Source organism: Neovison vison, chromosome 6, assembly GCF_020171115.1.
Source record: "Neovison vison isolate M4711 chromosome 6, ASM_NN_V1, whole genome shotgun sequence".
NCBI lineage: Eukaryota > Metazoa > Chordata > Mammalia > Carnivora > Mustelidae > Neogale > Neogale vison.
In genome coordinates this window covers 214619191-214645537 of record NC_058096.1, presented here as the reverse complement: position 1 = coordinate 214645537, position 26347 = coordinate 214619191, and the positions used below count along the sequence as shown (strand labels likewise).

The following is a 26347-nucleotide window of genomic DNA, read 5'->3' as shown; positions in this document are numbered from 1 at the left end:
GGTGGGGGCTTGGCGGGGTACTGGTGTAGAAGCGGGGTGTTAAGGAGCGGGCCACAGGGGGATCTGGGCAATAACTAGAGCCAGGCACCAGCAGAGGGGCAGGGAATATGATGGTGTCGGGCTGCTGGGTGTCCAAGTCTTTGTATCTCCACACGTCTCTTCCGCTGTCTCTGCCTGTGTCTTTCCATCTCTCCACCTGTCAGTCTCTCCGTCTCTGGCTCTATTCCTTTCCCTCTCTGACGTTCTCCATGCCTCCACGTCTCTGTGTCTGGTTCTCTCCATCTCTGGGGGCCCAGCCTTGGTCCCCGCCCAGAGGCTGGCCAGGCCGGGGGGGGGCGGGCCGGGGGCGGGCCTCGCGACTCGACCGGGCGGGGTTAAAGGGCCAGACGGCGGGACCGCGCGGTCAGAGCCGAGGTTGCGGTGCGGGCGGATCGGGACCGAGGGCGGGAGGCCGAGACCCGCGAGGTGAGTGAGAGCGAGGGGCCGTAACCGGAGCGCGGCCGCAGCGCTGCGCGGTAACCCGAGGCGCCTGGCGCGGGTTCCTGCAGTGTGCCAGAGAAAGTCTGTCTGTGCCCAGCCGCGGCCAGGAAGCCCCGGGACCCCAGCGGCGGCTGCGGGTTCGGACGCCAGTCTAGGGGGGATGTGGGCGTGTCTCCGACGGTCGCAGCGTGTGAGCACATTTTTTTCAGTGCTCGCCTCGGAGTCCTGCGAGTATCCTCTCTGGGTATCCGTGGTGGGAAGGGACCTCAAGAAGAAACCCCTCCCCATCAGGACCGCTGAGGCCGTCTCCTAGGGTTGATTGGAGTCACCGGACATCGTCTCACTCATGGACTTTACGCTTGTGTTCTGGCTGCCTTCATGGCCCCTCTACTCACCCATGGTAGGCACAGAGCTTCCAAATGCCCCTTTATGAGAAGAGGAGATGCCCTCCTGGGCCCCCAGAGTTGGCAGTGAGGGTTGTGTTAAGCCCCGTCGTTAAGCCCCGTACTGGCTGATGTTTTTGCTGGATGCGGAGAGATCTGTGGTCCTTGGTGTCCCAGGGCTTCACCCTCCCTGCTTGGACCAGGGGGTGGCTAGCCAGCCCAGACCATGCCTGGTGGTTGAGGCCTGCTAGCTGAGGAGTCTCAGGCTGGAGATGGGAAGGAGACAGGGAGACAGTGGGGGAGCTGGGATTTGAACAAACCCGTCCTGCCTGACCCCAAAGTCCTGTGCACTTTCCGATGGCCCCAGTCTGTCTGTACAGCCCAGCTTGGGTTTCTGAAAGGTAACATTAGCTCTGGGCTGGTGTCCAGTGGTGACCTGGGTTGGTATCCACAGAGGGGCCCGGATGATTCCGCAGTCAGAGAATGGGACCCCATTTCTCCTCCCTGGCAAGTGTTGGGCTCCATTCTCCAAATCCCAGATGGCTGGGCAACAGTAGTGAACATGGTGGCAGCCTCAACAGCAGTAAGAGGCATATTTGATCAAGGGCTTGCTGTGTGCCAAGTGCTGAGCTGAGTACTCTAAAAACATGGCATTATCATCAAAGCCCCGTGAAGTGGGTAATATAGTTCCTGTCTAACATATGAGGAAATTGAGGCTCAGAGAGATGCGGACCTTCCCCTGAGGTCACACAGCTAAGAGGCAGAGCCTACAGAATCCTTTCTGAGGCTCATGTCCAGGTGTGCTCACACTTGGTTGGGATGGTGGGCTGAGACAATTGCAGTTCTGGAATGATCTAGATTACTGGTATTTTTTTTTTTTAAAACTTTGTTTTCTGTTAGGATCTCCTTTGGGCCAAGGAAGCTGCAGGCAAAAGCCTACATATGCCCAAAGCTGTAGTAAAACTCTCCTTCCCACCTCCATTGGCTAACTTGGCTCTGCCCTTGAAGTTCTTTCTCAGAACCCCAGAAATTTGGAGTAAGCCTCCTCTCAGCTCAGACTTCTAGGCAGTTTGGGAGTCTCTGGTGTCAGGCAGCCCTTTGGTATAGAAAGGTGGTGCTGTGAGCAGGGATGGGGTAGGTCGTCTCAACTACAGGTTTCCGGAGTGAGTGCAGGGCAGGGTGAGGCTATGGGGCAGTGGAGTCAGTGTTGGGGGTCTTGGCTGCCAGGCTGCCAGTGGGCTCCAGGACCTGCGGTTCAAAGAGAGACAGATATGTGGTTTCTGGTGTGGAGGGGCGCAGTTGTGTCCTGCATTCCTTCTCAGGAGCCCACACACCTTGTATGACAAGTCCCCGACAGGAGGCTGGGCTAACCTGACAAACCAGCGCTCCATGGGCGTGGGCCACTGAGCCAGTCGCTGGCACCTCAGTTTTCAGATAATGCCGGCCCCAGGAGGACAGGTGGGGCCACTTCTGCCAGGGTGGGGCCACTGGGTGTCCTTGCCTGGTGTCTGATGCACCAGAGGAGCGGGTTTGCCAGCCTCTTGGAGCATCCCGAGAGTGTCAGCTTTGAATTTCTCTCCCTCCAATAAAAGAGTGATAATGGAAATAGGAATGATGGCTAAAATTTGCATGCCTCCTGCCAAACCTCGTCTCGCTCAAGTATTCCAAACAACCTTAAGAAGTATCGGGCCTGCTGTTATTAACCCATTTCACAGACTGGCAAACAGAGGCTGTGGGGAGGGGACGAGACTCTACTCAAGGCTGCTTAACTTGGGGAGGGCCAGGGCTGTTTTTTGAATCCAGGCTTGCCTGAATCAAAAATGCACATTTTAAGAGAGATGCAGTCCCCAAACAACATTTTATTTTTAATTTTTTAAGTTGAAGTGTAAGGAGTTTTTGCAAGTTGAATCCATACATGTCACAGAACCCACATCAAGAAAGAAACAACTCTCTGAGCCCCAGAACACCCTCTCCCCAACTGAAGCATCTTCACTCATTTTTTTCATTAATTTCAACTAATTAACTTTAAAAAAAAGTTTTGAAAAAACAATTTTTAAAGATTTTATTTATTTATTTGACACACACACAGAGATAGTGAGAGACAGAGCACAAGCAGGGGAAGTGGCAGGCAGGGGGGTGGGGAGCAGGCTCCCTGCTGAGCAAGGAGCCCGATGTGGGGCTCGATCCCAGGTCCCTGGGATCATGGCCTGAGCTGAAGGCAGGCACTTAACTGACTGACCCACCCAGGCGCCCCACTGAAAAATCTTTTTAAGTAATCTCTACATCCAATGTGAGGCTCAAAATCACAACTCTGAGATCAAGGGTCACACACTCTACTGACTGAGCCAGTCAGGTGCCCCTCAACTAATTAACTTTTAAAATCACGACTCTGAGATTAAGGGTCACACACTCTACTGACTGACCCACCCAGGCGCCCCACTGAAAAATCTTTTTAAGTAATCTCTACATCCAATGTGAGGCTCAAAATCACAACTCTGAGATCAAGGGTCACACACTCTACTGACTGAGCCAGTCAGGTGCCCCTCAACTAATTAACTTTTAAAATCACGACTCTGAGATCAAGGGTCACACACTCTACTGACTGAGCCAGTCAGGTGCCCCTCAACTAATTAACTTTTAAATAGGCTTTATATTTTAGAGCAGTTTTAGGTTTACAGAAAAATTGTGCAGAAAGTAGAGTCCCAAAACACCCCTCAACTTCCCACAATTTCCCCTACTGTTAACATCTTCCATTAGGATATGTTTCTTTTTAAAAAATATTTTCTTGTTTATTTATTTACTTTTTACAGAATTAAAAAAAATCTATTATTTATGGGGCACCTGGGTGGCTCAGTGGGTTAAAGCCTCTGCCTTCGGCTCAGGTCGTGATCCCAGGGTCCTGGGATGGAGCCCCGCATCAGGCTCTCTGCTCAGCGGGGAGCCTGCTTCCCCCTCCCTCTCTGTCTGCCTCTCTGCCTACTTGTGATCTCTGTCTGTCAAATAAATAAATAAAATCTTAAAAAAATACATATGTTATTTATTTATTTGAGAGAGAGAGCACGAGAGAGAGAGAGAGAGAGTGTGCCCGAGCGAGCGCACAAGCAGGGGGAAGGGGCAGAGGGAGAAGCAGACTCCCCACTGAGCAGGGAGCCCAACATGGGACCGGATCCTAGGACCTTGGGATCATGACCAGAGCTGAAGGCGGATGCCCAACCGACTGAGCCACCCAGGCACCCTGCTTATTTGTTTATTTTAGGGAGAGTAGTAGCGGGGGATAGGGAGAAGGAGAGGGAGAGAGAGAACCTCAAGCAGACTCTGCTGAGCGCTGAGCGCAGAGCGCAGAGCCAGACATGGGGCTCAATCCTATAACTCCAAGATTGTGACCTGAACCAAAATCGAGAGTTGGATGCTTAACGAACTGAGTTACTCAGGCACTCCTAGGGTGATATGTTACAACTGATGAACCAGTAAACACAGTATGATTAACTAAAGTCCATTGTTTACATTAGAACTTATTCTTTGGGTTGTACAGTCAACTGATTCATCTTTATATTTATTTATTTATCTTTATATTTAATTAAAACATTTTTGAATGAGCATTATGTGCTCCTATTATAGAAAGTCAAAAAGTCCCAAAGATGGACAGAGAAAGTTAAGTTTCCCTTTTCCTCCCACCTTCAGTATTACCAAGCCCCTTCCAGAGGTAACCACCATGATAAATTTCTCATGGGTCCTCAAAGCCTTTTTTTTTTTTTCATTTTTAAATATTGAAGCAAACTTTATCTCATATAACATAACTATTTAAAAATGAAAAATTCAGGGGCATTTAGCACATTCACAGTGTTGTACAACCATCACTTCTATCCAGCTCCAAAACATTTTCATCTTGCCAAAAGGAGAGATCCCGTCCCTGTTAGCAGTCACTTGCTTCTCGCCCAGCCCCAGGCAACCACCAGTCTGCTTGCTGTCTTTCTGGATTTGCCTGAACATTTCATATTAAATGGGGTCAGACATGCTAAGCCTTTTATATGTGGCTTCTTTCACTCAGTGTAATGTTTTTGAGGTTCATTTTTGTTGTATCTATAGCAGGACCTCATTCCTTTTCATGGCTGAGTAATATTCCATTGCATGAATATGCCACATGATACGCATCCATTCATTTGTTGAAGAACCTCTGCATTGTTTCTACCTTCTGGCTATTCTGAGTAGTGTGGCTATGCATATTTATATACAACTATCAGAGTACGTTTTCCATTCTTTTGACTATATACCTAGGAGAGGAACTTCCAGTTCTTTTTTTTTTTTTTTAAGGTTTTATTTATTTGAGAGAGAGAACAGAAGCAGGAGAAGCGGCAGAGGGAGAGGGAGAAGCAGACTCTGCACTGAGCAGGGACCCCCCCGCCGCCCTGATAAGGGGCTTGATCCTAGGGCCCCGACCCTATGACCTGAGCCAAAGGCAGATGTTTAACCAACTGAGCCACCCAGACACCCGTTGGAACTGCCAATTCTATGTTTATCTTTTTGAGGAACAGCCCACCTATTTCTCAAAGTGGCTGTACCACCTCAAAACTTTTTGTAGCACTTTTTTGGTGGGGGGGCCTGGCAGGTGTGCTTTTGTTCGGAGGGGGGGCAAGAGGAACCCAGCTACAGAAAGCAGAGGACTCAACTTCCCCAATTTATTGAGCTTTTCCCATGAGCATCAGGAGGACCTCTTGCCGTTGTTACCATTTTGCAGATGAGAAGATGGAGGCTGTCAGGATGACAACCAGCTGGCGATTTATAGTGTGTGTCTTTCTGCTTGGAGCAGAGTCTGTCCTGGGAAGAGCTGTAGCCCACGTCTGGCAGAGAGGGGTGGGCCCGGTACTTCAGAACTCCCCTCCTGGGGAGGCTCACCCTCCCCAGGGTGAGCTGCCATCCTGGAGCGGGCTCCTTTCTTTGAGAGCTCGTCTTTTCTCTTGTTGCAGCTCACTCCCATTTCAGTTTTTCGGGAAGACATTTCCTTTGTCAGGATATCGGCTGGGATTTTTCGGGGTGGGGGGTAGAGGTTCTTGCTGTGACTCCATTCAGAAGACCCCCCACTGCATTTGGTGGCTACTAGGAGGATGAAAGAAATGACCCAGAGAGCTACTGCATACAGATGGCACTCAATAAGGGAGGTGGCTGATTGTGGTAAAAATGGAGTGTCCGAGCAGAGGTAGGCCTGGAGGATGAGGAGAAGCCCTTATACACAGAGCTGGGGGAAAGGCATGCCAAGCGGAGGTAACCGTAATGGCATGTGCAAAGGCTCTGAAAGGGGAATGAACTTGGCCGGTGATCAGAGTGGCTGGAGTTGAGTGAGCGAGGGGGAGGGCGCTGGGAGAGTTGGAGGGGTCCTCCAGGGGCCAGGGACACAGGGCACTGTAGTCCGTGGGAAGGAATCTGAATTGTGTTTAGAGTGTTATGGGGAACCATGGGAGTATTTTGAACAGGCTGTGATCTGATTTAATTTTAGGAAGATCCCTTTGGCTGCTGTGTGGGAAGTGGACTGCTGCAGTGGGGCAGGAGGGAACTAGGGAGACCCATGGGAGGAGGCTACTGCTCTGGCGGCCTGACACAGGTTGGGATAATGGGATGGAGAAAAGCAAATGGGTGTGAAAGATATTTGGGATAGACTACTGGCGGAACCTGAATAACAGTTATTCCCTGGATGTGGGACGAGAGGGAGGAAGGAGGTGAGGTGAATATGACGGCCTGGGATACGCCCCTGGGGGACATCCAGGAGGTGGCTGGACCATTAGGAGCATTGTCGAGACATGAGTGGCACCTCAGAGACAAGGTCACCAAAACTATGGGAGGGGGTGAGATTCCTAGGGTCTATAAAGAGAGAGAGAGAGAGAGGAAGAGATGACTCAGGACCAGTCCTAAGGAACTCCAACATTTACAGATTGGGTGAAGGGGTCCAAAACATCTTGAGAAGTGGGATCTTTATGGTTGAAGTGGAGGATGGGCAGGGGTCAGCTCCTGAAGGGCTTTGAATGCCAGACTGAGGGCAGTGGGGAGCCATGGAGGGTGTTAGAGCAGTGGAGTGAAGACAGACCTTCAGAAAGGTGACTGTGGTGTCTGGGATGGCAGCCAGACTGCGGTCAAGTTGCTCAGGGGTTAGAGAGGACCCCGAAGTCTTGGGTCTGCCAAAGTGGCGACACCTCCTGACTCCAGGCCACACACAGGAGAAGGTCACACTGGGGTGGATCCCAGAATCATCTTTTATAGTCACCTCCAGTTTCAGTTAGGGAAACTGAGGCCCAGGCCACACAGCTAGTCAGTGGAGTCAGGATTAGATAGAACCGAGTTATGTGTGTGTGTGCACACATGTGCGTTTAATAGGAAAGCCCCTTTCATTTAGGTTCTTCATTCAGGTGTCTGCCCAGCTAGCCCCTCTCCAGAGAAACCCTCCTGGACCACCTTATCTAAAAGGATTGGTCTGTATCATCTTATGCTGTGTATGAGTTTGCTGTGACTGCTGTAACAATTTACCATGAACTGGGGGGCTTAAAACAACACACACTTATTATCTCATAGTTCTGGAGGCCAGAAGTCTGAAATCCAGGTGTCGGCAGGGCCACACTCCCTCTGAATGTTCTAGGGAAGAATCTGTTTCCTGCCTCTTCCAGCTTCTGGTGACTCCAGTGTCCCAGGGTGTGCCTCCATCTTTGCACAGCCTTCTCTTCAGTGTGTCAAATCTCCCTCTGCCTCTCTCTCTCGTTTGTTTTAGAGAGAGAGAGAGAGCGCCTGAGCACATGAGTGGGGGGAGGGGCACAGGCAGAGGGAGAGAATCCCAGGCAGACTCCCTGCTAAGCCCTATGTGAGGCTTGATCTCATGACCTTGAGGTCAGGACTTGAGCCAAAATCAAGAGTTGGATGCTTAATCAACTGAGTCCCTCTGCCTCTCTCTTGTAAGGACATCTGTCATTCCAGCTGGGACCAACCAAGACAATCTAGGCTATTCTTCTTATCTCTAGGCCCTTAACTTAGTCCCATCTGTAAAGACTTTGCCATAGAAGGTCTCATTCCCAGGTTTCAGAGAACTGACGTCTTTGGGGGGCCCATATTCAGGCACTCCCAAACCCGCTTTACCTCTTTCAAGACATGCAGTGTGTTTACATGGTGTTCTGTCATGTCTCTTGGTGGCCACCTCTCTTAAGGGCCTGGACCATGTGTGTCTGGCTCACCATTACATCCCCATGCCCAGAACAGAGTCACACACATAGGAGGAGATCAAACATGATTTGCCAACTGAATGGCAAAGAAATGCAAATAGAACACTTGGTGAGAAGCCTGGCATGTGAGAGTATTAGAGGAAGGTCGTAGTTCTGGATCGTAATCACTGGCTGCCTTCCCTGGCGTGCTGGCGGAAAATCATGGCCCTCTATTAAATCGGTTAAGAAACAAATATCCACAGCTACTTCCTGGCGAGTGTGTCACCTGGAGCTGCCAATGACCTTCTGCCTGGGACTTGTGACTTGGAGCTCTCTGGGTTCATTTTGAGAGGTTATTTGCTTCCCACCTCCACCCCTACCTGGGCCTTCCAGGGGGCATATCGCCTACACCAGCTAGTCCGTCTTTTTCAAAAGATTTTTTGGGACACCTGGGTGGCTCAGTCAGTTAGGTGTCCAACTCTTGGTTTCAGTTCAGGTCATGATCTCAGGGTTGTGGGATCGGGCCCCGCATTGGGTTCCATGCTTAGGGCAGAGTCTGCTTGGGATTCTCTCTCCGCTCTCCCTGTGCCCCTCCCCACCAAATAAATAAATACATCTTTAAAAAAGTTTAAAAAAAGATTTTTAATTGTGGTAAAATACACATAACATTTATTGCCTTAAACATTTTAAGCGTACAGTTCAGTGGTATTAAGTACATTCACATTGTTGTGCAGTTGTCACCACTGTCCATTTCCAGAACTTTTCATCTTCTTCAGTTAAAACTCTGTCCCTGTTAATCACTAACTCCCGCCCCTGGGCCCCTCAAGCCCCCCACTCCTCCAGCCCCTCAAGCCTACTATCTACTTCCTGTTTCTGAATCTGACTCCTCTAGAGACCTCTTTTAAGTGAGATCACCTAGCATTTGTCGTTTGTGTCTCTTATTTCACTTAACATAATGTCCTCGAGGTTCATCCATGTTTTACCAGGTGTCAGAATCCTTTTTAGAGCCGAATAATATTCCCCTGTATGAATGGACCGCATTATGGCCACCGTTTGGCTATTGTGACTAATGCTGCTGTGAACATGGGTGGGCGGATATCTGTTTGAGTCCCTGCTTCTTCTTCTTCTTTTTTTTTTTTTTTAAAGGATTTTATTTATTTATTTGTCAGAGAGAATGAGAGAGAGGGAGCGAGCGAGTGCACAAGCAGGGGGCGTGGCCGGCAGAGGGAGAAGCAGGCAGAGGGAGAGGAGGAAGCAGGCTCTCTGCTGAGCAGAGAGCCCGACGAGAGGCTTGATCCCAGAACCCCAGGATCATGACCTGAGCTGAAAGCAGAGGCTTTAACCCACTGAGCCACCCAGGCACCCCTATGTTTACTATTTTTGAGGAGCCACCATACTGTTTTCCATAGCAAAGTGGCACCATTTTACATTCCCATGAGCAAGGCATAAGGGTTCAAGGTTTCTCTGCATGTTTGCCAACTCTCATTTCTTTTCTTGATGGTAGCCATCCTCATGATTTGTCATATCATCTGCATGACTTATAATGTAAGTCAGACCAACCCAGGGGGGCTCTCCGAATTTGGTGATGACCCACCCATACATCTGCATGGAGGATATAGTTGGGCATTGGCTGATAGAAGAGCCAGTGGGTCTGAGACCCTAATGGAGGGAAACATGGGCAGGAGTGGGTGGGGACTGGTGAGGACCTGGAGTTCAGGGTTCCTTTAGCTATGTTGCCCCAGGAGGTGGAGCACAGAGGTGGAACCCTTGGCTGGTTGGACTGAGTGGAAAGTAGAGATGAAGACAGAACCCATCCATTTTCAAGAAGGTCCTTGTCATCGTCTGAGATCTGTGAGCCCCCAAAGTGATGAAGTCTGGCCATTGGTGGGGGTTCAGGGGGCCTCTGCTAGCTCCAATCTCTCTTTAATTAGAGGAACTGAGATTGAGTTGTCCAGAAAATGGAGAGAAGGTAAAACCTAAGTGCTCTTTAAGATTCCATAAAACGAGGCTGCACATCCCTGAGTGTGGCGTATGGTTCATTGCAATGCTCTACACCTGGTCACTGTGTTATTAATACTGTTGTTTCCTACCCACTTTATCTGAGTTCCTTCAAGAGCTGACCCTCGGGCAAGGATTTGAGTGCAAGGAGCTTATTTGGGAAGTGACCACAGAACATACTAGTGAGGAAAAAGGAAGTGAACCCCAAAGAATTGAAAACCAGGAAATCTGACACGTACCTGTACCTGCGTGTTCATAGCTGCACATTTCACAATCGGCAGAGGTGGGAGCAGTTCAGGTGTTCATCAACAGATGAATGGAAAAACAAATTGTGATACATCCTGACAATGGAATATTACCCAGCAGTGCAAGACATGAAGTTCCAATGCACGCTACAATGAGGATGACCCTTGAACACATCACGCTGGGTGAAAGAAACCAGACACAAATAGTCACATACTATATGATCCCATTGATATGAAACAAAGTGTCCGTAGAAGCAGAAAGCAGATTAGGGGTGCCTGGGTGGCTCAGTCGGTTAAGCATCCAGCTCTTGGTCTCAGCTCAGGTCTTGAGCTCAGAGTCATGAGTTCAAGCCCTGCATTGGGCTCTGCGCTGGGCATGGAGCCTACTTGGAAGAGAGAGAGAGAAAGAAAGCAAGCCAGCAAATTAGCAGTTGCCGGGGATTGAAAGTACAGGCAAATGGGGAATGACTGCTCATTGGGATGGGATTTCCTTTCCGGGTGATGAAAAAAAAAATTGGAGCTAGATGGAGGGGTTGGTTGCACGGTGAATGTATTAGATGCTACTGAATTGTACATAGTTGGCCTTTGGACAACACGGGTTCGAACTGCATAGGTCCGCTTATGTGTGGAATTTTTACAGTGCAGTCCCATAAGTGGATTTTTTTTCTTAAGAGTTTTGTAATCTTTTCTTTTTCTCCAGCTGACTTTTCTGTAAGAATATAGCATATAATACATAAGCAAAATATGTGTTAATTCACTTTATGTTATTAGTAAGGATTTCTAGTCAGTAGTAGACTATTAGTAGTTAAGATTTTGGGGAGTCAAAAGTTATATATGGAAATCTGACTGCTTTGTGGGTTTGGTACCCTTAACTCTTTCATTTTTCAGGGGCAATTATACTTTCAAATGGTTCATTTTATGCTGGGTGAATCTCACCTGAATTAAATAAAAAAGAAAAGGAGGCCAGACAAGGGAAGGGAGGCATCTAATAGAGAAAGTTCCTGTGGTGGGCAGCCGGGATTTAATCCCCCTGGGGAAGCCTGGTGGCTCATGTGGAGCCCACATCTCAGGGTCATGGCACCCCAAGGGAGAATGTATCTATCCAGCAACAGTTTATCAGTCATTGGTTAAGAGCTGCTTTCAACGTGTGTGTGTGTGTGTGTGTGTTTAAATTTTCTAACACTCTGGCCATCCACATATGGGCAAGAAGTCAGGAGGGATGCCCTGCAACATCAAGGCTGAGGGCATGTGGACAGGGCACTGGTGCATTCGTCTGGCTAGCTAGCTGAAGGTCACTGCTGGGGGAAGGTTGAGAGGTATCCTTGGGGTCTGGGACTCCTGTGTATTGAGCACCTACTGTGTGCCAAGTACACGCTGCTTGAATCCACAGGTCATCCTGTGTGTGGTACACACATGGCCAGAGGATGACTCCTACTTTCACTGACCCCCTCATCCCGTCTGTCCCCTCAGGATGCTGCCCGTCACAGAACACCTGCTGCACCTCCTGGGAGTGGAGAAGACCACGTTCCGCCTGTATGCTGTGTCTGTGCTCCTCCTCTCCCTGCTCTTCTTCCTCTTCCGCCTGCTGATGCAGTTCCTGAGGCTCTGCTGGCGTTTCTATATCACCTGCCGCCGCCTGAGCTGCTTCCCTCAGCCGCCCCGGCGCAACTGGCTGCTGGGCCATCTAGGCATGGTACGTGTGTGTGGCTGGACAGGGGTACTGGGCAGGTCCCAGGTATTCAGTAAGGGTGATGGACCTGACCGTTTCCTCCATCCCCCAAGAATGCGGAGCCATGAGCAGACCCATTTTACAGGATCGAGTATGACTGAGGCTCAGAGAGGGCAAGCAGTTTACCAGAGGTTACACAGCTGGGATGAGGCAGAATGACTCTAAGGTTTTCTTTGTAACTTCAGGCTGTTGCTTAGCAACAGGTACAAGTGCCTGTGAAAGTTGTCAGGTTCTGTGATCCCCAGACAGGAGGTGGGGGTGGGGGGAACTCCTGTCAACGTTGTTGCTCTGCATCTGCCCCCCCCCAGTGTGTTTGTACCCTCTCTCTCATTCTCTTACCTTGCCTTTCATGTCTTACTTCACACACAGGTGTTAAGCATTAGGTCAGGTGCTTTAAAAATATTAACTCTGTCCTCTTGACAGTCCTCGGAGGTGGTTCCCATGACTATCCCCGTTTTGCTCCTGAGACTATTATGGCACAGAGAGGTTAAGTAGCTGGCCCTAGGACACACAGCTTGTCGGTGGCCGAGTTGGGGTTCAAACCCAGGCCATCTGTCTCCAGAGTCTCTGCTCTTAGCTCTGTACCCTCTGCCACCTCTTGTTTTGGGATGATGAAACCTGTGCTTTTCTAGAAGGGCTTCAGAGGTCAGAGGAAGCCAGACTCCTGAGGCTTTTAGGGTCCTACAGTCCAGCTCCTAACTGGCTCTAGCCCAGTTAGGTCCCTCTTCCAGGCCTCAAGGTAACGGACAGTTGTGGAGAATTCCCGGTTCAGGCCTCATGCCTGGTGCAGACATGGAATTCAGAGGCAGTTCAAGGGCAGTTGGACAGAGCCGGTTCTGAAGTCCAACCTTGACCCTGTGGGCTCAGCCTGCCTCCTGGGGCCATGAGTTCTCGGTGATTCCATGGTTTCTCTTGGGTGTAGAAGGGTTCAGGGTGAACCTGGTTGAGAAGGAGACGCAGGAGCCAGAGAGAAGTCATTTGCTGACTTGTTCACTCATTCATTTATTCATTTGATTGACAATTGCTGAGCCTTGCGTTTGGCCAGGCAGGGGGTTAGGTCCCTTAATATCTGAGCTCTCCCCTAATTCTCACAGCCCATGGAATAGGGATGGATCTACCCAATATTACAGATTTGATCTTTGGAGCTCAGTGAGGTTAAGTAACTCAACAAAGGTCACACAGCTGCCGTGAGCAGATCTGAGCTCAGATCCTTCTGACCCTGGGCTTGAAATACTTCTGCCCTATGTTTGTTAAGAGCATGCATTTTGGAGCCCGGGGGCCTCTGTTCAGATCCTGGCTTTGCCTCTGTGGCCGGAGACGCCAGTGCCTGCCTGGATCCTTCGGCCCATTTCTGGATGTGATTGCCTGACCTCCAGCTGCCAGAACCTGCGTTCTAGGGCTTTCTCTCACACTGTGTGCTGTGGGCTTGAGAGTTGATGCCCCGGGAGTGAGCCCCAGCCAGTGACTCTGCGACGGTAGGAGTTGATGTGTAAACACTCCAGCTTACTCATCCTCTGCTGGGTTGACTTGATTCACGTGTCCCCTAGGGGTCCCCAGGAAGACGGAGCACTGAGTTGCCATGGCCATAACTCTCTCGGCAACTCCTCCTTTACTGGCTGCCTTCCTTCCCTGTCTCACTTTCCTTAGTCCCCTGCCAACGTTTTTGGGGGATCTCCCTCCAAACGAACCACTAGCTCTAGCTAGAGCTCTTGTCTCAAGACCTGCCTCTGGGGAAGCCCAAACCAAGACATTGACTCACCTGTCACTTCAGACAAATCATGTGGCCTTTCTGAGCAAAGGAAAATGGGGAAAATAGTAGCAACTTTGTCACATAATACTTGTGTGTTTTGAAGGTATGAGTATGTGAGAAAGGTATGAATATATGAAAAGTGTTCATAGCAGTGCCTAACACTGCAACCCTGTGTATGTGTTAAAAATAACAATACTAGGGGCGCCTGGGTGGCCCAGTTGGTAAAGCAACTGCTTTCAGCTCAGGTCATGATCCTGGAGTCCAGGGATCGAGTCCCACATTGGGCTCCCAGCCCCACGGGGAGTTTGCTTCTCCCTCTGACCTTCTCCCCTCTCATGATTTCTCTCTCTCTCCCAAATAAATAAATAAAATCTTTAAAAAAATAACAATACTAGTAATTTTATTCCTAACAGAGAAAGTACTCAATAAATGCCAATCATTATGATTGCGCTTGTGGTTACTGTTTTTTATTTTTCGGACACCGGCTATGTGTCAGGCCCTTGTGCGGGGCTCTCTCATTTTGTTCATTTGTGAATTTTCTCAACCGCCCTCAGACAGAATTCCATTCTTCCCCACTTCTCAGATGAGGGAATGCCGGCTTAGCCAGGTGCAGCCTTCATCAGCCAATCCTATAGCTATTTTGGGCTCATTTGGAGGACAGGGGAGGTGGCTGGAGGGAAAGGCTAGGGGAAGCTGGGGCTGGGCTCCTCCTCACTATCTTTCCCTACCACCCCCTGCAGTATCTTCCGAATGAGACGGGCCTCCAAGATGAGAAGAAGGTGCTGGACAACATGCACCATGTGATTCTGGTGTGGATTGGACCTGTGTTGCCGCTGTTGGTTCTGGTGCACCCTGACTACATCAAGCCCCTAGTGGGCGCCTCGGGTAGGTGGGCTGAGCCTTTGAGTGATGGGTAAGCCCTGAACTCCCAGAGCTCACCTGGGCTTCTAGGCATGCAGGCTCTCTAGGGGAAGGGCCATTTAAGCAGGAATTTGAAGGATGAATAGGAGTTCACCAAAGCAGCCATAGTAATACAGGTAGTGGGAATAGCATGGGGAAAGATAGACAATATCTAAGAGTCCCGGGAATTTGAGAGGATGTCTACCCCCCTGGAAGTCAGAGCTAAACATGCTTGGATAGGCAATTGTGGGCCCAGGATTTTGTTAAATGGTTGCTGCTTAATTCTAAGCCATGGTAGCCAAACATTTGGCTACCCATTTGACATTTGACATTCCCACTGTGGCTCTTCCAGCTTCACCTGGTCTGCCCCTGATTGGTGGAAGAGGAGATGTAGAAGGATTGTTTCTCCCTTCTGTGGTCCACACCTCTCCCAAGGTGTAGGACTCCCAGGTGTGCTTGGCAAGCTCTTGTTCAGCCTTTAATGTGCAGATCCAATGGCCGCCTTCTCCAGGAAGACCTGGGGGTGACCCTCCAGGCAGATCATAGCTTTCTCTTCTGGGCTTCTCCATTCTCAGTCCTAACTCTCGAAGGCTGAGTGTGTCTGCATCCAGCCCTGTCCCTCTCATAGGAGTCTGGATCTGCAGTGTGGCCTCGCATGTAACTGGGCATCTCCAGAGGCATCGGGGTATTTGAGAGAGGGGGGAGGAATGAAAGAGCTCCAGGAATTTTATATCTCTGGCCCCAGCCTGGGCCTTTGCACCCATGTCTAGAGACCACCATCAAGGTTGCCACCCTGGAGCCAAGAAAGCAGAAGGGGCTGCTATCCTTCCCTTCCCGAACTATGCCCTCTCCACCATTGCTGCGTTTGTGAGAGGGTGCCCACCTCACTGCACAAACGGGGAACCTAGACCCTGGGAAAGGTGACTCTTCCAAGGGATGGTGGGGCGAGCCCTGGGCTAGGACTTAGGCAGGCTGGGCTCTGATCCTGCCTGGAGCCATACTTATTGTGGGACTGAGAAATTCATCTAGCCTCACAGGGCCTCAGTGTCTGCTCTGTAAAATGGGGTGGTTGCGAAGGCTCCAGATGATGTGGGTAGGTGCTCATGAGGGTTTGTTCTCTCCTGCCTTTCTCAGTCCTTCTCAATCTTTCTTTCACCTTGTCTTCCTTCCTCCCTACTCCTAAGAGCTTCAGTTTCCTGAATACTGTCCTCTCTGGTTGTGAGACCCCAGGTAGAATAGGGGGTGGAGCCCTCAGTGTGGCCTCAGCATGCAGTAGATGCTCAGGCCTCTGCCGCTCCTCACCTGGCCTCTCCCCTCCCTCAGGATGGGCAGGACATCCACTACCGCCCCCTGCTGGAGGAGTCAGATGGGGGCTCTAGCTAGGGAGTGTGGGGCTGTGAGTCGGGACAGACAGGCCTGGCCCCAAGCTGTGGATCCCATTCCCCACTGGGACCTCCACAGGACCATAGACGGGGAAATGGCTACTCTGGGCCCAAATCCCCACGGCCCATGGAGCCTGAGAAAGGCACAGCTCCTCTTGGACTTCTCTTTCTTCGTCTTATATTAGGCAATTGGGATAGAGAGGATTAATGGGCGAAAGGGGGTGAAAATGATTTATAGAGGCTGAAACGTGATATATAGGCATGTAATTAGAGCTTGTCTTTCTACATTCATTTTGTATGGAGTTGGAATTCACATAACATATAATTAACCATTTCGAGTGTTCCCAATGTTGTGCAACCCTTGGCTCTCTCTTGTTTCAAACTTTTTCATGGCTCCATAAAACAGCCTGAACCCATTAAGTAATTACTTCCCATTCTCCTCTGCCCCCAACTCCCGGGACATCCTCCCAATCTTCTTTCTATCTCCATAGCTTTTCCTGTTCTGGATATATAATAGGAAAGGAAAGGAATTATACACAATGTGGCCTTTTGTGACTGACTTCTTTCCTTCAGCAAAATGTTTCTGACATTTATCCACAATGTAGTGATGACCAAAACCTTACCTCTTTTTTGTTTTAATTTTTTTTTTAATTTTTAAAAAAAGATTATTTATTTATTTATTTGACACAGAGAGATCACAAGTAGGCAGAGAGGCAGGCAGAGAGAGAGGGGGAAGCAGGCTCCCTGCTGAGCGGAGAGCCCAATGTGGTGCTCCATCTCGGGACCGTGGGATCATGACCCAAGTGGAAGGCAGAGGCTTAACCCACTGAGTCACCCAGGCACCCTGACCTTACCTCTTTTTAAGACTGAGTAATATTCCATTGTTTGGGTATATGGATAAACCACGCTTGTTTATCCACTCCTCCTCTGACAGACATTGGGTTGTTTCTACCTTTGGGCTGTTATGAATGTTGCTATGAACATGCATGTACAAGTTTCAGTGTGGTTGTATGTCTTCATTTCTCCTGGGTAGATCCCAAGGAGTAGAAACGGAGGGTCAAATGGGAATTCTACCTTTAATTTTTAAGGAACTACCAAACTGCTTTTCATGATAGTTTTGGCATTTATTTTTCACTAGTAGGACCTTGCTGGGGGCTGGAGATGCAGATATTCATCTCACAAGTTCTTGACACCAGTGACCAGTAATTATAATCATAGTTATAAAAATAGCCAGCAGTTGGTTAATTATTCATTTATGTGTACAAATATTTAATGAGCTCCTGCCATGTGCCAGGAACATATGAACTCATTGAGTTTTTGTAGGGATGCTATGAGGCAGGCAGGGTTGTTCTGTTTCTCCTCTGGAAGCTGAGGAAGTGGAGGGACAGAGGGCTAAAGTGCCCAAGTTTACACAGTGAGTTAGAGGTAGGGCTAGGATTTAAACCCAGACGTGGTCCGCCCAGAGGCCAAGCTCTCAACCACAGTGATACGATCCTTCCTACTGGGCACTGGTGGGGCCTTTTCTTATATGACCCCCTCCAGGGTAGACGTTACCATCCTCTTTTTACTGAAGGGGACACTGGTGAGAAAGGCAGCCTGGACACAGACTCCTGGAATCAAGTAGTCAGAGTTGGAGTGGAGTAGGGACCCAAGGATGGGAGAGCAAGGGTTCAGCTGGGGAGACTTCCTTCAGGAGGTGTCAGTGAAGGATGTTTGGAGTTTGCCAGGTGAGAAGTGTCAGGTGGTGGGTTTTTCAGGACCAAGATGCAGATGTGTGAAAGTGCCAAGGGAATTCAGGTGACTTGTGGTGTCTGGAGGGAAGATGATATGTGGGGAGGAGTAGGCGATGAGACAGGAACTGGACTCAGAACACCCACGTGCAAAGCAAATAAGCTTGTGTTTTATCCTGGAGGCATTAAGGAATGATAGGTGGTGTCTGAGCAGGACAGCCATTGAACAGGTCTGTATATCGGAAAGACCCTCAAGGGGCCTGGGCTGGAGTCCAGATCCCAGAGAATAGAAGAGTTACTAGACTTCCACCTTCTTCTCCAGTGCTGCCTCTTCCTGGAAGCCTGTCTTGGATTCTAGCAGCCCTTTCTCTGTGCCTCCCTTTGCTTCTGGCATCTTTCTATCTTCTTGATAATTGCACAGCATGCTTCTGCTTCCCTTTCTTGCACCACCTGGAGCTCCTCCAGGAAGGGTGTGGAGCTGAGCCATCTCTGGTCCCCAGTGTTGCCTAGCATGGGTTGGGTACAGGAAGATAGTAGAAGAGATGTCCTGAATAGGAGGATGAGTGGACAGATGACTGTGTGCACAGTTGGCCAATTCCTAGGTAGTATGTGTGTAGGTGGCTGAGTCACGTCTCAGATAAAAGTGACAGTCACTTGAATTTCAGGTACTTCCTTCCTGGGCCTCAGCCCAATCTGTCCCACGTCTGCTCAACACACTGAAAGGAAATTTACTCGCTAATCCATCCATCTATCCATCTGTCCATCCATTTTTGCATTCATTCAACCTTTGGTTGGATCATTCAATAAAAACTATTTAACACTAGGGGTGCCTGGGTGGCTCAGCTGGTTAAGTGTTTGACTCTTGACTTTGGCTCAGGTCGTGATCTCAGGGCTGTGAGATTGAGCCCCATGTTGGGCTCTGTGATGGGCCCAGGGTGCCTGGGTGGGTCAGTTGGTTGATTGTCTGACTCTTGACTTTATCTCAGGTCATGATTCAGGGTTGTGGGATGACGCGCTCCGTGTGGAGTCCACTTGTCCCTCTTCCTCTGTTCCTCCCCCTGCTTTCTCTCAAATAAAATAAAATCTTAAAAAAACAAAAAGACTGTCTCTTCCTCTCCCTCTGGTCCTCCTTCCCCCTCCCTCTCTGAAAAACATTATTTAGCACCATATATCAGTGATCAGCATATTCCCTCCTCTCAAGGGGACTGTAGCTGGATGGATACAATCCAGAGGGATTGGTGGAGGAAGGATAGCATCCAAGCAGAGGCTCAAAGAATGAGGGGAGAATGTTTGAGGCAGAGAGGGCATGTGGTAGAAAGACCTGGAACAGAGAGATAATGTGACTTTTTCAAGGAGATGAAAAAAATTCTGTGATATTAGAAGATTGAGCATATAGAGAATGGAGGATGAAAGTGTTTTCAGAGAGGTCCAGACTGAGGTAGGTCATTCAAGGTTTTGGAAATGGTCTGAGCATCTGGTGGTTGCGGCTTATGGGTGTGAGTGGGAAGGGACATGGTCAGATCCACCATCTGATAAGACCTCCTGGGACCAGAGTGCAGCGCAGACCAGAGACTGAGAGCACAGGAGGTGTAATTCAGATGGCCTGAGTTGGCAGAAAAGAGGGGTGATGAGGGTGAAGAGGGTCATTCCAGTTGGAGAGCACAGCCTGGACAAAGGTTTGGAAGTAGAGCCAGCATGTGGGATTATTTGGTGTATGTTGATGGAAGAGATAGGAGAGGCGTATGGGGCAAGATGGTGCATGGCCTTCAGTGCTTGCTTGAGCTTGAATTTTATTGCCAGAGTGATAGGGAGCCATGGGAGGTTTCTAACCAGGGGAGGCTCGTGTTCAGATCAGCATGTTATAAGGATCTTTCTGGGGCAGGTGTGGCGGATGGACTGGAGGGGTGACATGGAGATCAGAGCTCAGAGAGGAGGCCCAAGGAGCTCATAAGCAGAGGTCAAGGGTTAGAACTCTGTTTCGAGTCATCGCCATATCTTCTTTCTCCACAGCTGCCATCGCCCCCAAGGATGATCTTTTCTATGGTTTCCTGAAGCCTTGGCTGGGTGAGTATGGGATTGGGTGAGTTGGGCTGGGGCTTCGAGGAAGAGGGGGTGGGGTTTCTTGGAGCGTTTCAGAGTAGGAGGAGAGGCCCTTAATTTCAGTCTTCTGGGCCCAGGAGATGGGCTGCTGCTGAGCAAAGGTGACAAGTGGAGCCGCCATCGCCGCCTGCTGACCCCTGCCTTCCACTTCGACATCCTGAAGCCCTACATGAAGATCTTCAACCAATGCACAGACATTATGCATGTGAGTTGCAGGGTTTCTTGGGAAGAGGGTGTCCTGGGAGTGAGACTGGTCCAGGCTCTGACTAGCGGATAAGCTGGGTGATGTTAGGAAGCTTCACTTCCTTTATTCTAGAAAGTGGGCTTGTAGCGAGCGGACAGCTAGGTCGTTGGAAGGCTGGCTTAAAGTCTGCGGTATCTACATCCTTTTGCCGTGCGTCTCTCTCTTCCAGGGTAAATGGCGGCGCCTGGCACAGGGCTCAGTGGTCTCCCTTGACATGTTTGAGCATGTCAGCCTCATGACCCTGGACAGTCTTCAGAAATGTGTCTTCAGCTACAATAGCAACTGCCAGGAGTGAGTGTGGCCTCCCTGGGGAAGACAGAGCCCGTTGCTCTAGAGCAGGGTGGTGGGAGAAGAAAGGAAACTCTCAAGCATTAGGCATCCCTGGGCTGTTAAGGCTCTGCCACAGATGGGCTGTGTGTTTCTGAAAACTAACATCACCTCCCTAAGCGTATCTCCTTACCCAAAAATGGAATCCCAATTCCTTCCCCATAGCCATCGTGTGAGTATTAAGATAATGTAAATTGATGGCTTTTCATATAGTAGGTGCTTAATAAATGCTAGTTTCATTGCTCCATGAAGAGTAGTTTGGCCTCTGGAAAATATCTCCCCATTTTCTGAGCTACAGTGTCCTTTTTTTGTAAAACAAGGATGATAGTCCTTGACCCTCTGAGAGATGCTTTAAGAATAAAATGATGTCGGGGCGCATGGGTGACTCAGTCAGTTGAGCTTTCAACTCTTGATTTTGGCCCAGGTCATGATCTCAGGGTAGTGGGATCAAGCCCCCTGTTGAGCTCTGTGCTTGCAGAGCCTGCTTGAGATTCTCTCTGTCCCTCTCCTTTTGTCCCCTGCTCTAAATAAATAGCACTTTGTCCTTAAAAAAAAAAAAAGAATAAAATGATGCCACACTGCCCTGGCACACAGTAGATGCTCAGTGAATACTTGTTGAATGAATGAATGAATAAGATGACCATTGTCCGGTTCATTCATTCATTCATTCATCAGATATTTTTATGTCCCTACTATGTGCAGGAGATTATGCTAGCTACTGGGAATATGGTGGTGAAACAGAGACTAAGTTTCAGTTCCTTGGAATTTATAGTCTAAGTGGGCACATATCGAATAAAAGACTTGTCAATGGCAAGTTTGTAGCACATAGTAGGTCTTTAATAATAAGCTTCTGCCTTTGCTACTCTGGGCTTTGTAGGGTTATAGGTTGGGTAAGGTAGAGATGACCTTAGTGATTGATTAATTAATTAATTAAATGGGAAATATTTACTGAATACCTACTATGGGCCATTCTTGGACTAGGCACTATGAATACAGTGGTCAACAAAATAGAAAGGGTCTTGCTCCCCTGGAATTTACAAGTTGGTGGGAAGAAAGGCAGTAACGATGCACAAATAAATAAGCAAGAAAATGACAAACTGACAAGTGTATGACAAGTAGCATACTTCAGGACCAAGGACAGCCCCTTGCACACCTGTCCCAGTGATTTCATTTTTTTTTCCATTTTAAAAGACATTTATCTATTTATTTGAGAGACAGAGACAAAGAGTGAGGATGGGGTACAGGGGATGGAGGGGCAGAGGAAGAGGGAGAGAGAGTCTTAAGAAGACTCCATGCTGAGTGTGGAACCCGATGCACGCTTGATCTCATGACCTTGAGATCAGGACCTGAGCCAAAACCAAGAGTCAGATACTTAACCAACTATGCCACCCAGGCACCCCTTCATTTTTTAAAAATTATAATGGTTTTACTGAGATATAACTCACATACCATATGATTCACCCATTTAAAATACACAATCCAATGGTTTCTAGTATATTTACAAATTGTGCAACCATCACCATAATCCATTTTTAAAATATTTCCACTAAAGATAAGCCCTGTACATTTTAGCGCTCACCCCCACTTCCCACTTCTCCCAGTGTAGGCAATCACGAATCTTCCTTCTGCCCCCACAGATTTGTCTATTATGGAAATTTCATATTGATGGAATGATGCCAACTTCTCTGTCTGGTTTTGTTCACTCAGCATAATGTTCTCAAGATTCATTCATCCTATGTCAATATTTCATTTTTTTAGATTGATGAATAATATTCCATTTACCACATTGTACCACATTTTTAAAAATCCATTCATCTACTGAAGGACATTTGGGTCATTTCCACTTTTTGGCTATTTTATAAACATTGGTGTGTGAAAGTATGTTTTTAGGTTTTTTTTTTTAAAGATCTTATTTATTTACTAGAGAGAGTGAGAGAGCATGAGAGGCGAGAAGGTCAGAGGGAGAAGCAGACTCCGCATGGAGCTGGGAGCCTGATGTGGGACTGGATCCCAGGACTCCAGGACCATGACCTGAGCTGAAGGCAGTCGCCCAACCAACTAAGCCACCCAGGCGCTCCTGTTTTTAACTTTTTAAAGTCTGTACCTAGGAGCGGAATTTCTGGATTATGTGATAGTTCTTTGTTTAGATTTTGAGGAACTGCCAGACATTTTCTCCAATGTAGATGGGGCATTTTATATTCCTACCAGCAGTGTGTGAGAACTTCAATTTCTCCACACTCTTTCCAACACTTGTTAATTTTTTTTAAAAACACTTGTTATTTGTCTTTTTGGTTCTAGCCATTCCTAGTTGGGGCAAAGCAGCATCTCATGGTGGTTTCGATTTCCATTTCCCTAGGGGCTGGTGCTATTAAGTATCTTTTCGTGTGCCATGTGGCCATTTGTATATCTTTTTCAGCAAGAGGTCTATTCATATGCTTTGCCCATTTTTAAACTGGGTTATTTGTCTATGGTTGCATTTTAAGAGCTCTTTCTGTATTTTAGATCCAAGTTTGCCATCAGGAATGGGAGTTCTCCCGCTTTGTGGCTTGTAGGCATTTAGTTTTAGTGATGCTACATCTATTTGGAAGTCCTAATCCTTTGGACCTGTTTTAAAATGTACCTGAGTTTTGGTTTTATTCAGGTATGATGAGGCCAACAAACAGATCAGATGATTGCCATTAAAAAATAATTTGTTGGGGCGCCTGGGTGTCTCAATCGGTTGAGCGTCTGCCTTCAGCTCAGGTCATGATCCCAGGGTTCTGGGATGGAGCCCTGCATCGGGCTCCCTGCCCATTGGGGAGCCTGCTTCTCCCTCTCCCTCTGCCTGCTGCACCCCCTCCTTGTGCTCTCTCTTTCTCTCTCATTCCAATCAATAAATAAAATCTTAAAAAAGAAAAAAGAAAATCTAGTCTATGCAGGGCCTTTCTCTGTCATCTACGCACGGGGAGGAGAAGCTTGTCTTAAGGGCCAGGTCCATGCTCTTCTCCCCTGCACCTCCCCAACAGGAAGATGAGCGATTACATCTCAGCCATCATTGAGCTGAGTGCCCTCGTGGTCCGGCGCCAGTATCGTCTGCATCACCACATAGACTTCATCTACTACCTCTCAGCGGATGGGCGACGTTTCCGGCAGGCCTGTGACACCGTGCACCGCTTCACCACCGAGGTCATCCAGAAGCGGCGGTGGGCGCTCTGTCAGCAGGGGGCTGAGGCCTGGCTGAAGGGAAAGCAGGGCAAGACCTTGGACTTCATCGATGTGCTGCTCCTGGCGCGGGTGAGGCTGGGCCCTGGAAGGTGGAGACCGGTGCAGGACGGTCTCCTGGAGGATTGCACTGACCTTGCAAAATGATAAGCATCAAAAGTGACAGATCTGGGATGCAGGTGCAGCATGTGTAAGACTTACTGTATTAGTTTGTTAGGGTTGCCATAACAAAGGGCTACAAAATTGGTATGTATGGGGTTAAACCCCAGAAATTCATTTTCTCAAGGTTCTGGAGGCTAGAAGTCCGAGGTCAAGCTGTTGACTGGGTTGGCTTCTTCTGAAGCCTCTATCCCTGGCTTGTAGATGACACTTTCTCATGTGCCTTCACATTGTCGTCCCTCTGCTTATGACTATGTAAGTTTCCTCTTCTTCTAAGGATACCAGCTGTGTGGGGCCAGGGCCCACCCTCAAGACCTCATTATAATTGAATTACCTCTCTAAAGGCCGTGGTTTCCAAATTCTGAGGTCCTGGGAGGGGAGGCAAGGACTTCACCGTAGGAGTTCTGGAAGCAGGTGGGACACAATGTTGCCCACCAGACTTATGATGATAAAATAACAAGACTGAAGAAATGTGACAGTTGCAGAGATCGCTTCTGTGGAATTTCTGAGCAGTGCTTGGCTTCTGGATTCAGACAGTCCTGGGTTCCAGTTCTGGCCCTGCTCCTTAATGGATACTTCACCCTAGGCCTCTGACGCTCCCCTCCGAGCCTCAGTTTCCCTATTTATGACATGACGGTTACGCGGCATGGTCGCAGGTGTTTGTTGGGCATCCAGCAGGCTGTCTGGTGCTAGCAGCTACTCAAGAAGTACAAACGCCCTTCTTCCCTTCACCTTTCAGTCTCCCTCCTGCTTTCCATCTTTCTTAGACAAGCTACATACCTCTGTCTGCCTGGAATCCTTCCCCCTGCATCTTGGCTTGAGAGAGGGGCAGTATCTTGACTTGAGAGGAGCCCGGGAAGTGGACGGTGGTCCACGAAGTGGGCTGAGCATCCCCTCTGGTTCATTCCAGGATGAAGATGGGAAGGAACTGTCTGATGAGGACATCCGAGCTGAGGCGGACACCTTTATGTTTGAGGGTGAGGACGTAGGATGAAGCTAGGGGAGGTTGGGAGGGGCCTTGCTGTCTGAAAATCGCATGATCGCTGTCTTCAGACAGCCTCCATTTGAGCTCCTCCTCTGTCTACAGGTCACGACACAACGTCCAGTGGGCTCTCGTGGGTGCTCTTCAACTTGGCCAAGTATCCGGAGTACCAGGAGAAGTGCCGGGAAGAGATCCAGGAAGTCATGAAAGGCCGGGAGCTGGAGGAGCTGGAGTGGTTGGTTTGGGGTCGGGGGGTGGGGTCGGGGGGATGGTGGCAACAGGTTGAGTCTAGAGCTTGGGCATTTAGTCCTTGCTCTTGCTTGTCATTGCTCTTGTTCCTTCTGGGTGTTGTTGAGTGGGGCGGTGTCCAAACAGATGTGTGGGTTCAGGTCTGTTCCACATGTCTCCCCACTCTCCTTGAACCAGCAGCTACCCTGGGCACATTCTTCTCAAGGCAGATTCCAGGAGCACAAAGAGCCACAGTTTAAAACTTCCACTTGCATTGTAACATTCCATTCGGCTAAAGCAAGTCACGTGGCCAAGTTCAGTATGAATGGGGCAGGACATACATTCCACTCGCCTGAGCAGAAGACACTGCAGAATCACATGCAAAGCTCACGGGGTGTGTAATTCAAACACAGGTGTGGGGGGAGGGCAGTGAAGAACCGGCAACAATAATCCAGTTTACTTCAGATGTGTGCCACGTAGAGCTGATTCTGGGTGCCTCAGAGAAAACACAGCATTAAATAGCATCGAACAGTGAGAAAGCTCTATTTTGTTCAGTGTCCACCTTTTAGATTTTGACATCAAGGAGACACTCCCAGTTGGGTGCTGTTGTATCTTGAACTCCTTGTGAATCTGCCCCTCTCTTTTTTTAAAAAAGAGGTTATTTATTTATTTAATTGTCAGAGAAAGAGAGAGCACAAGCAGGGGGAGCAGCAGGCAGAGGGAGAAGCAGGCTCCCTGCTGAGCAAGGAGCCTGATTTGGAATCTGATCCCAGGACTCTGGGATCATGACCTGAGCCAAAAGCAGATGCTTAACCAACTGAGCCACCCAGAGATCCCATGAATCTGCCTTTTTTTTAATAAAGGGAGAAGATGGCTCAGTTTCTGAGGACTGGCTAGGAGATAGTCTAGCTAGGATTTAATGACTCTTCTGTTTTCCCCAGTGGTGTTTACGTTATGGGTACTTTTATGCTAAGCATGCTGTTTGCCCTTTATGGTAGTGACATAAAGTTTCTTTGAAAGAGAAAGAAAATGATCCAGATCATGGACCAAGGTTATAATTAGTCCAATTTGGGGCCCTGGAGTCCAATGGAAAAAAGTTCATAATAGCATAAGAAGAGAATGTATGGGTTTTTAAATACTGAAAACGGCCCATACAGCCTGGTAAACTGCTGCTAATAACCCCCTTGCCTATCCTGGCACCACTTCCAGCTGTCCTCTGACTGCCACATAATGCCACATAAGTTAAAGGGCTAATGCTGGGTGTGCAGCAGCCTGTTGGTGCTGCTCTGATTGGTTTCGGGTCAGATATTTTGCATGCTAAGGATTAGTGATAT

At 48.8% G+C, this 26347-nt stretch overlaps 1 protein-coding gene across 1 annotated transcript in view; it reads left to right on the top strand.

Annotated features, from left to right (window-relative positions):
- Positions 1-393: 393 nt before the first annotated feature.
- Positions 394-26347, top strand: part of LOC122909645 (cytochrome P450 4F22) — a 30184-nt gene continuing 4230 nt past the window's right edge. Inside the window, exons 1-9 of the mRNA XM_044254030.1 lie at positions 394-465; positions 11752-11974; positions 14501-14645; positions 19783-19836; positions 19950-20077; positions 20286-20407; positions 23449-23716; positions 24714-24780; positions 24891-25020. Of these exons, the coding sequence (XP_044109965.1) occupies positions 11753-11974; positions 14501-14645; positions 19783-19836; positions 19950-20077; positions 20286-20407; positions 23449-23716; positions 24714-24780; positions 24891-25020 (1136 nt within the window). The 5' untranslated portion in view covers positions 394-465; position 11752. The remainder of the gene's footprint in view (positions 466-11751; positions 11975-14500; positions 14646-19782; positions 19837-19949; positions 20078-20285; positions 20408-23448; positions 23717-24713; positions 24781-24890; positions 25021-26347) is intronic.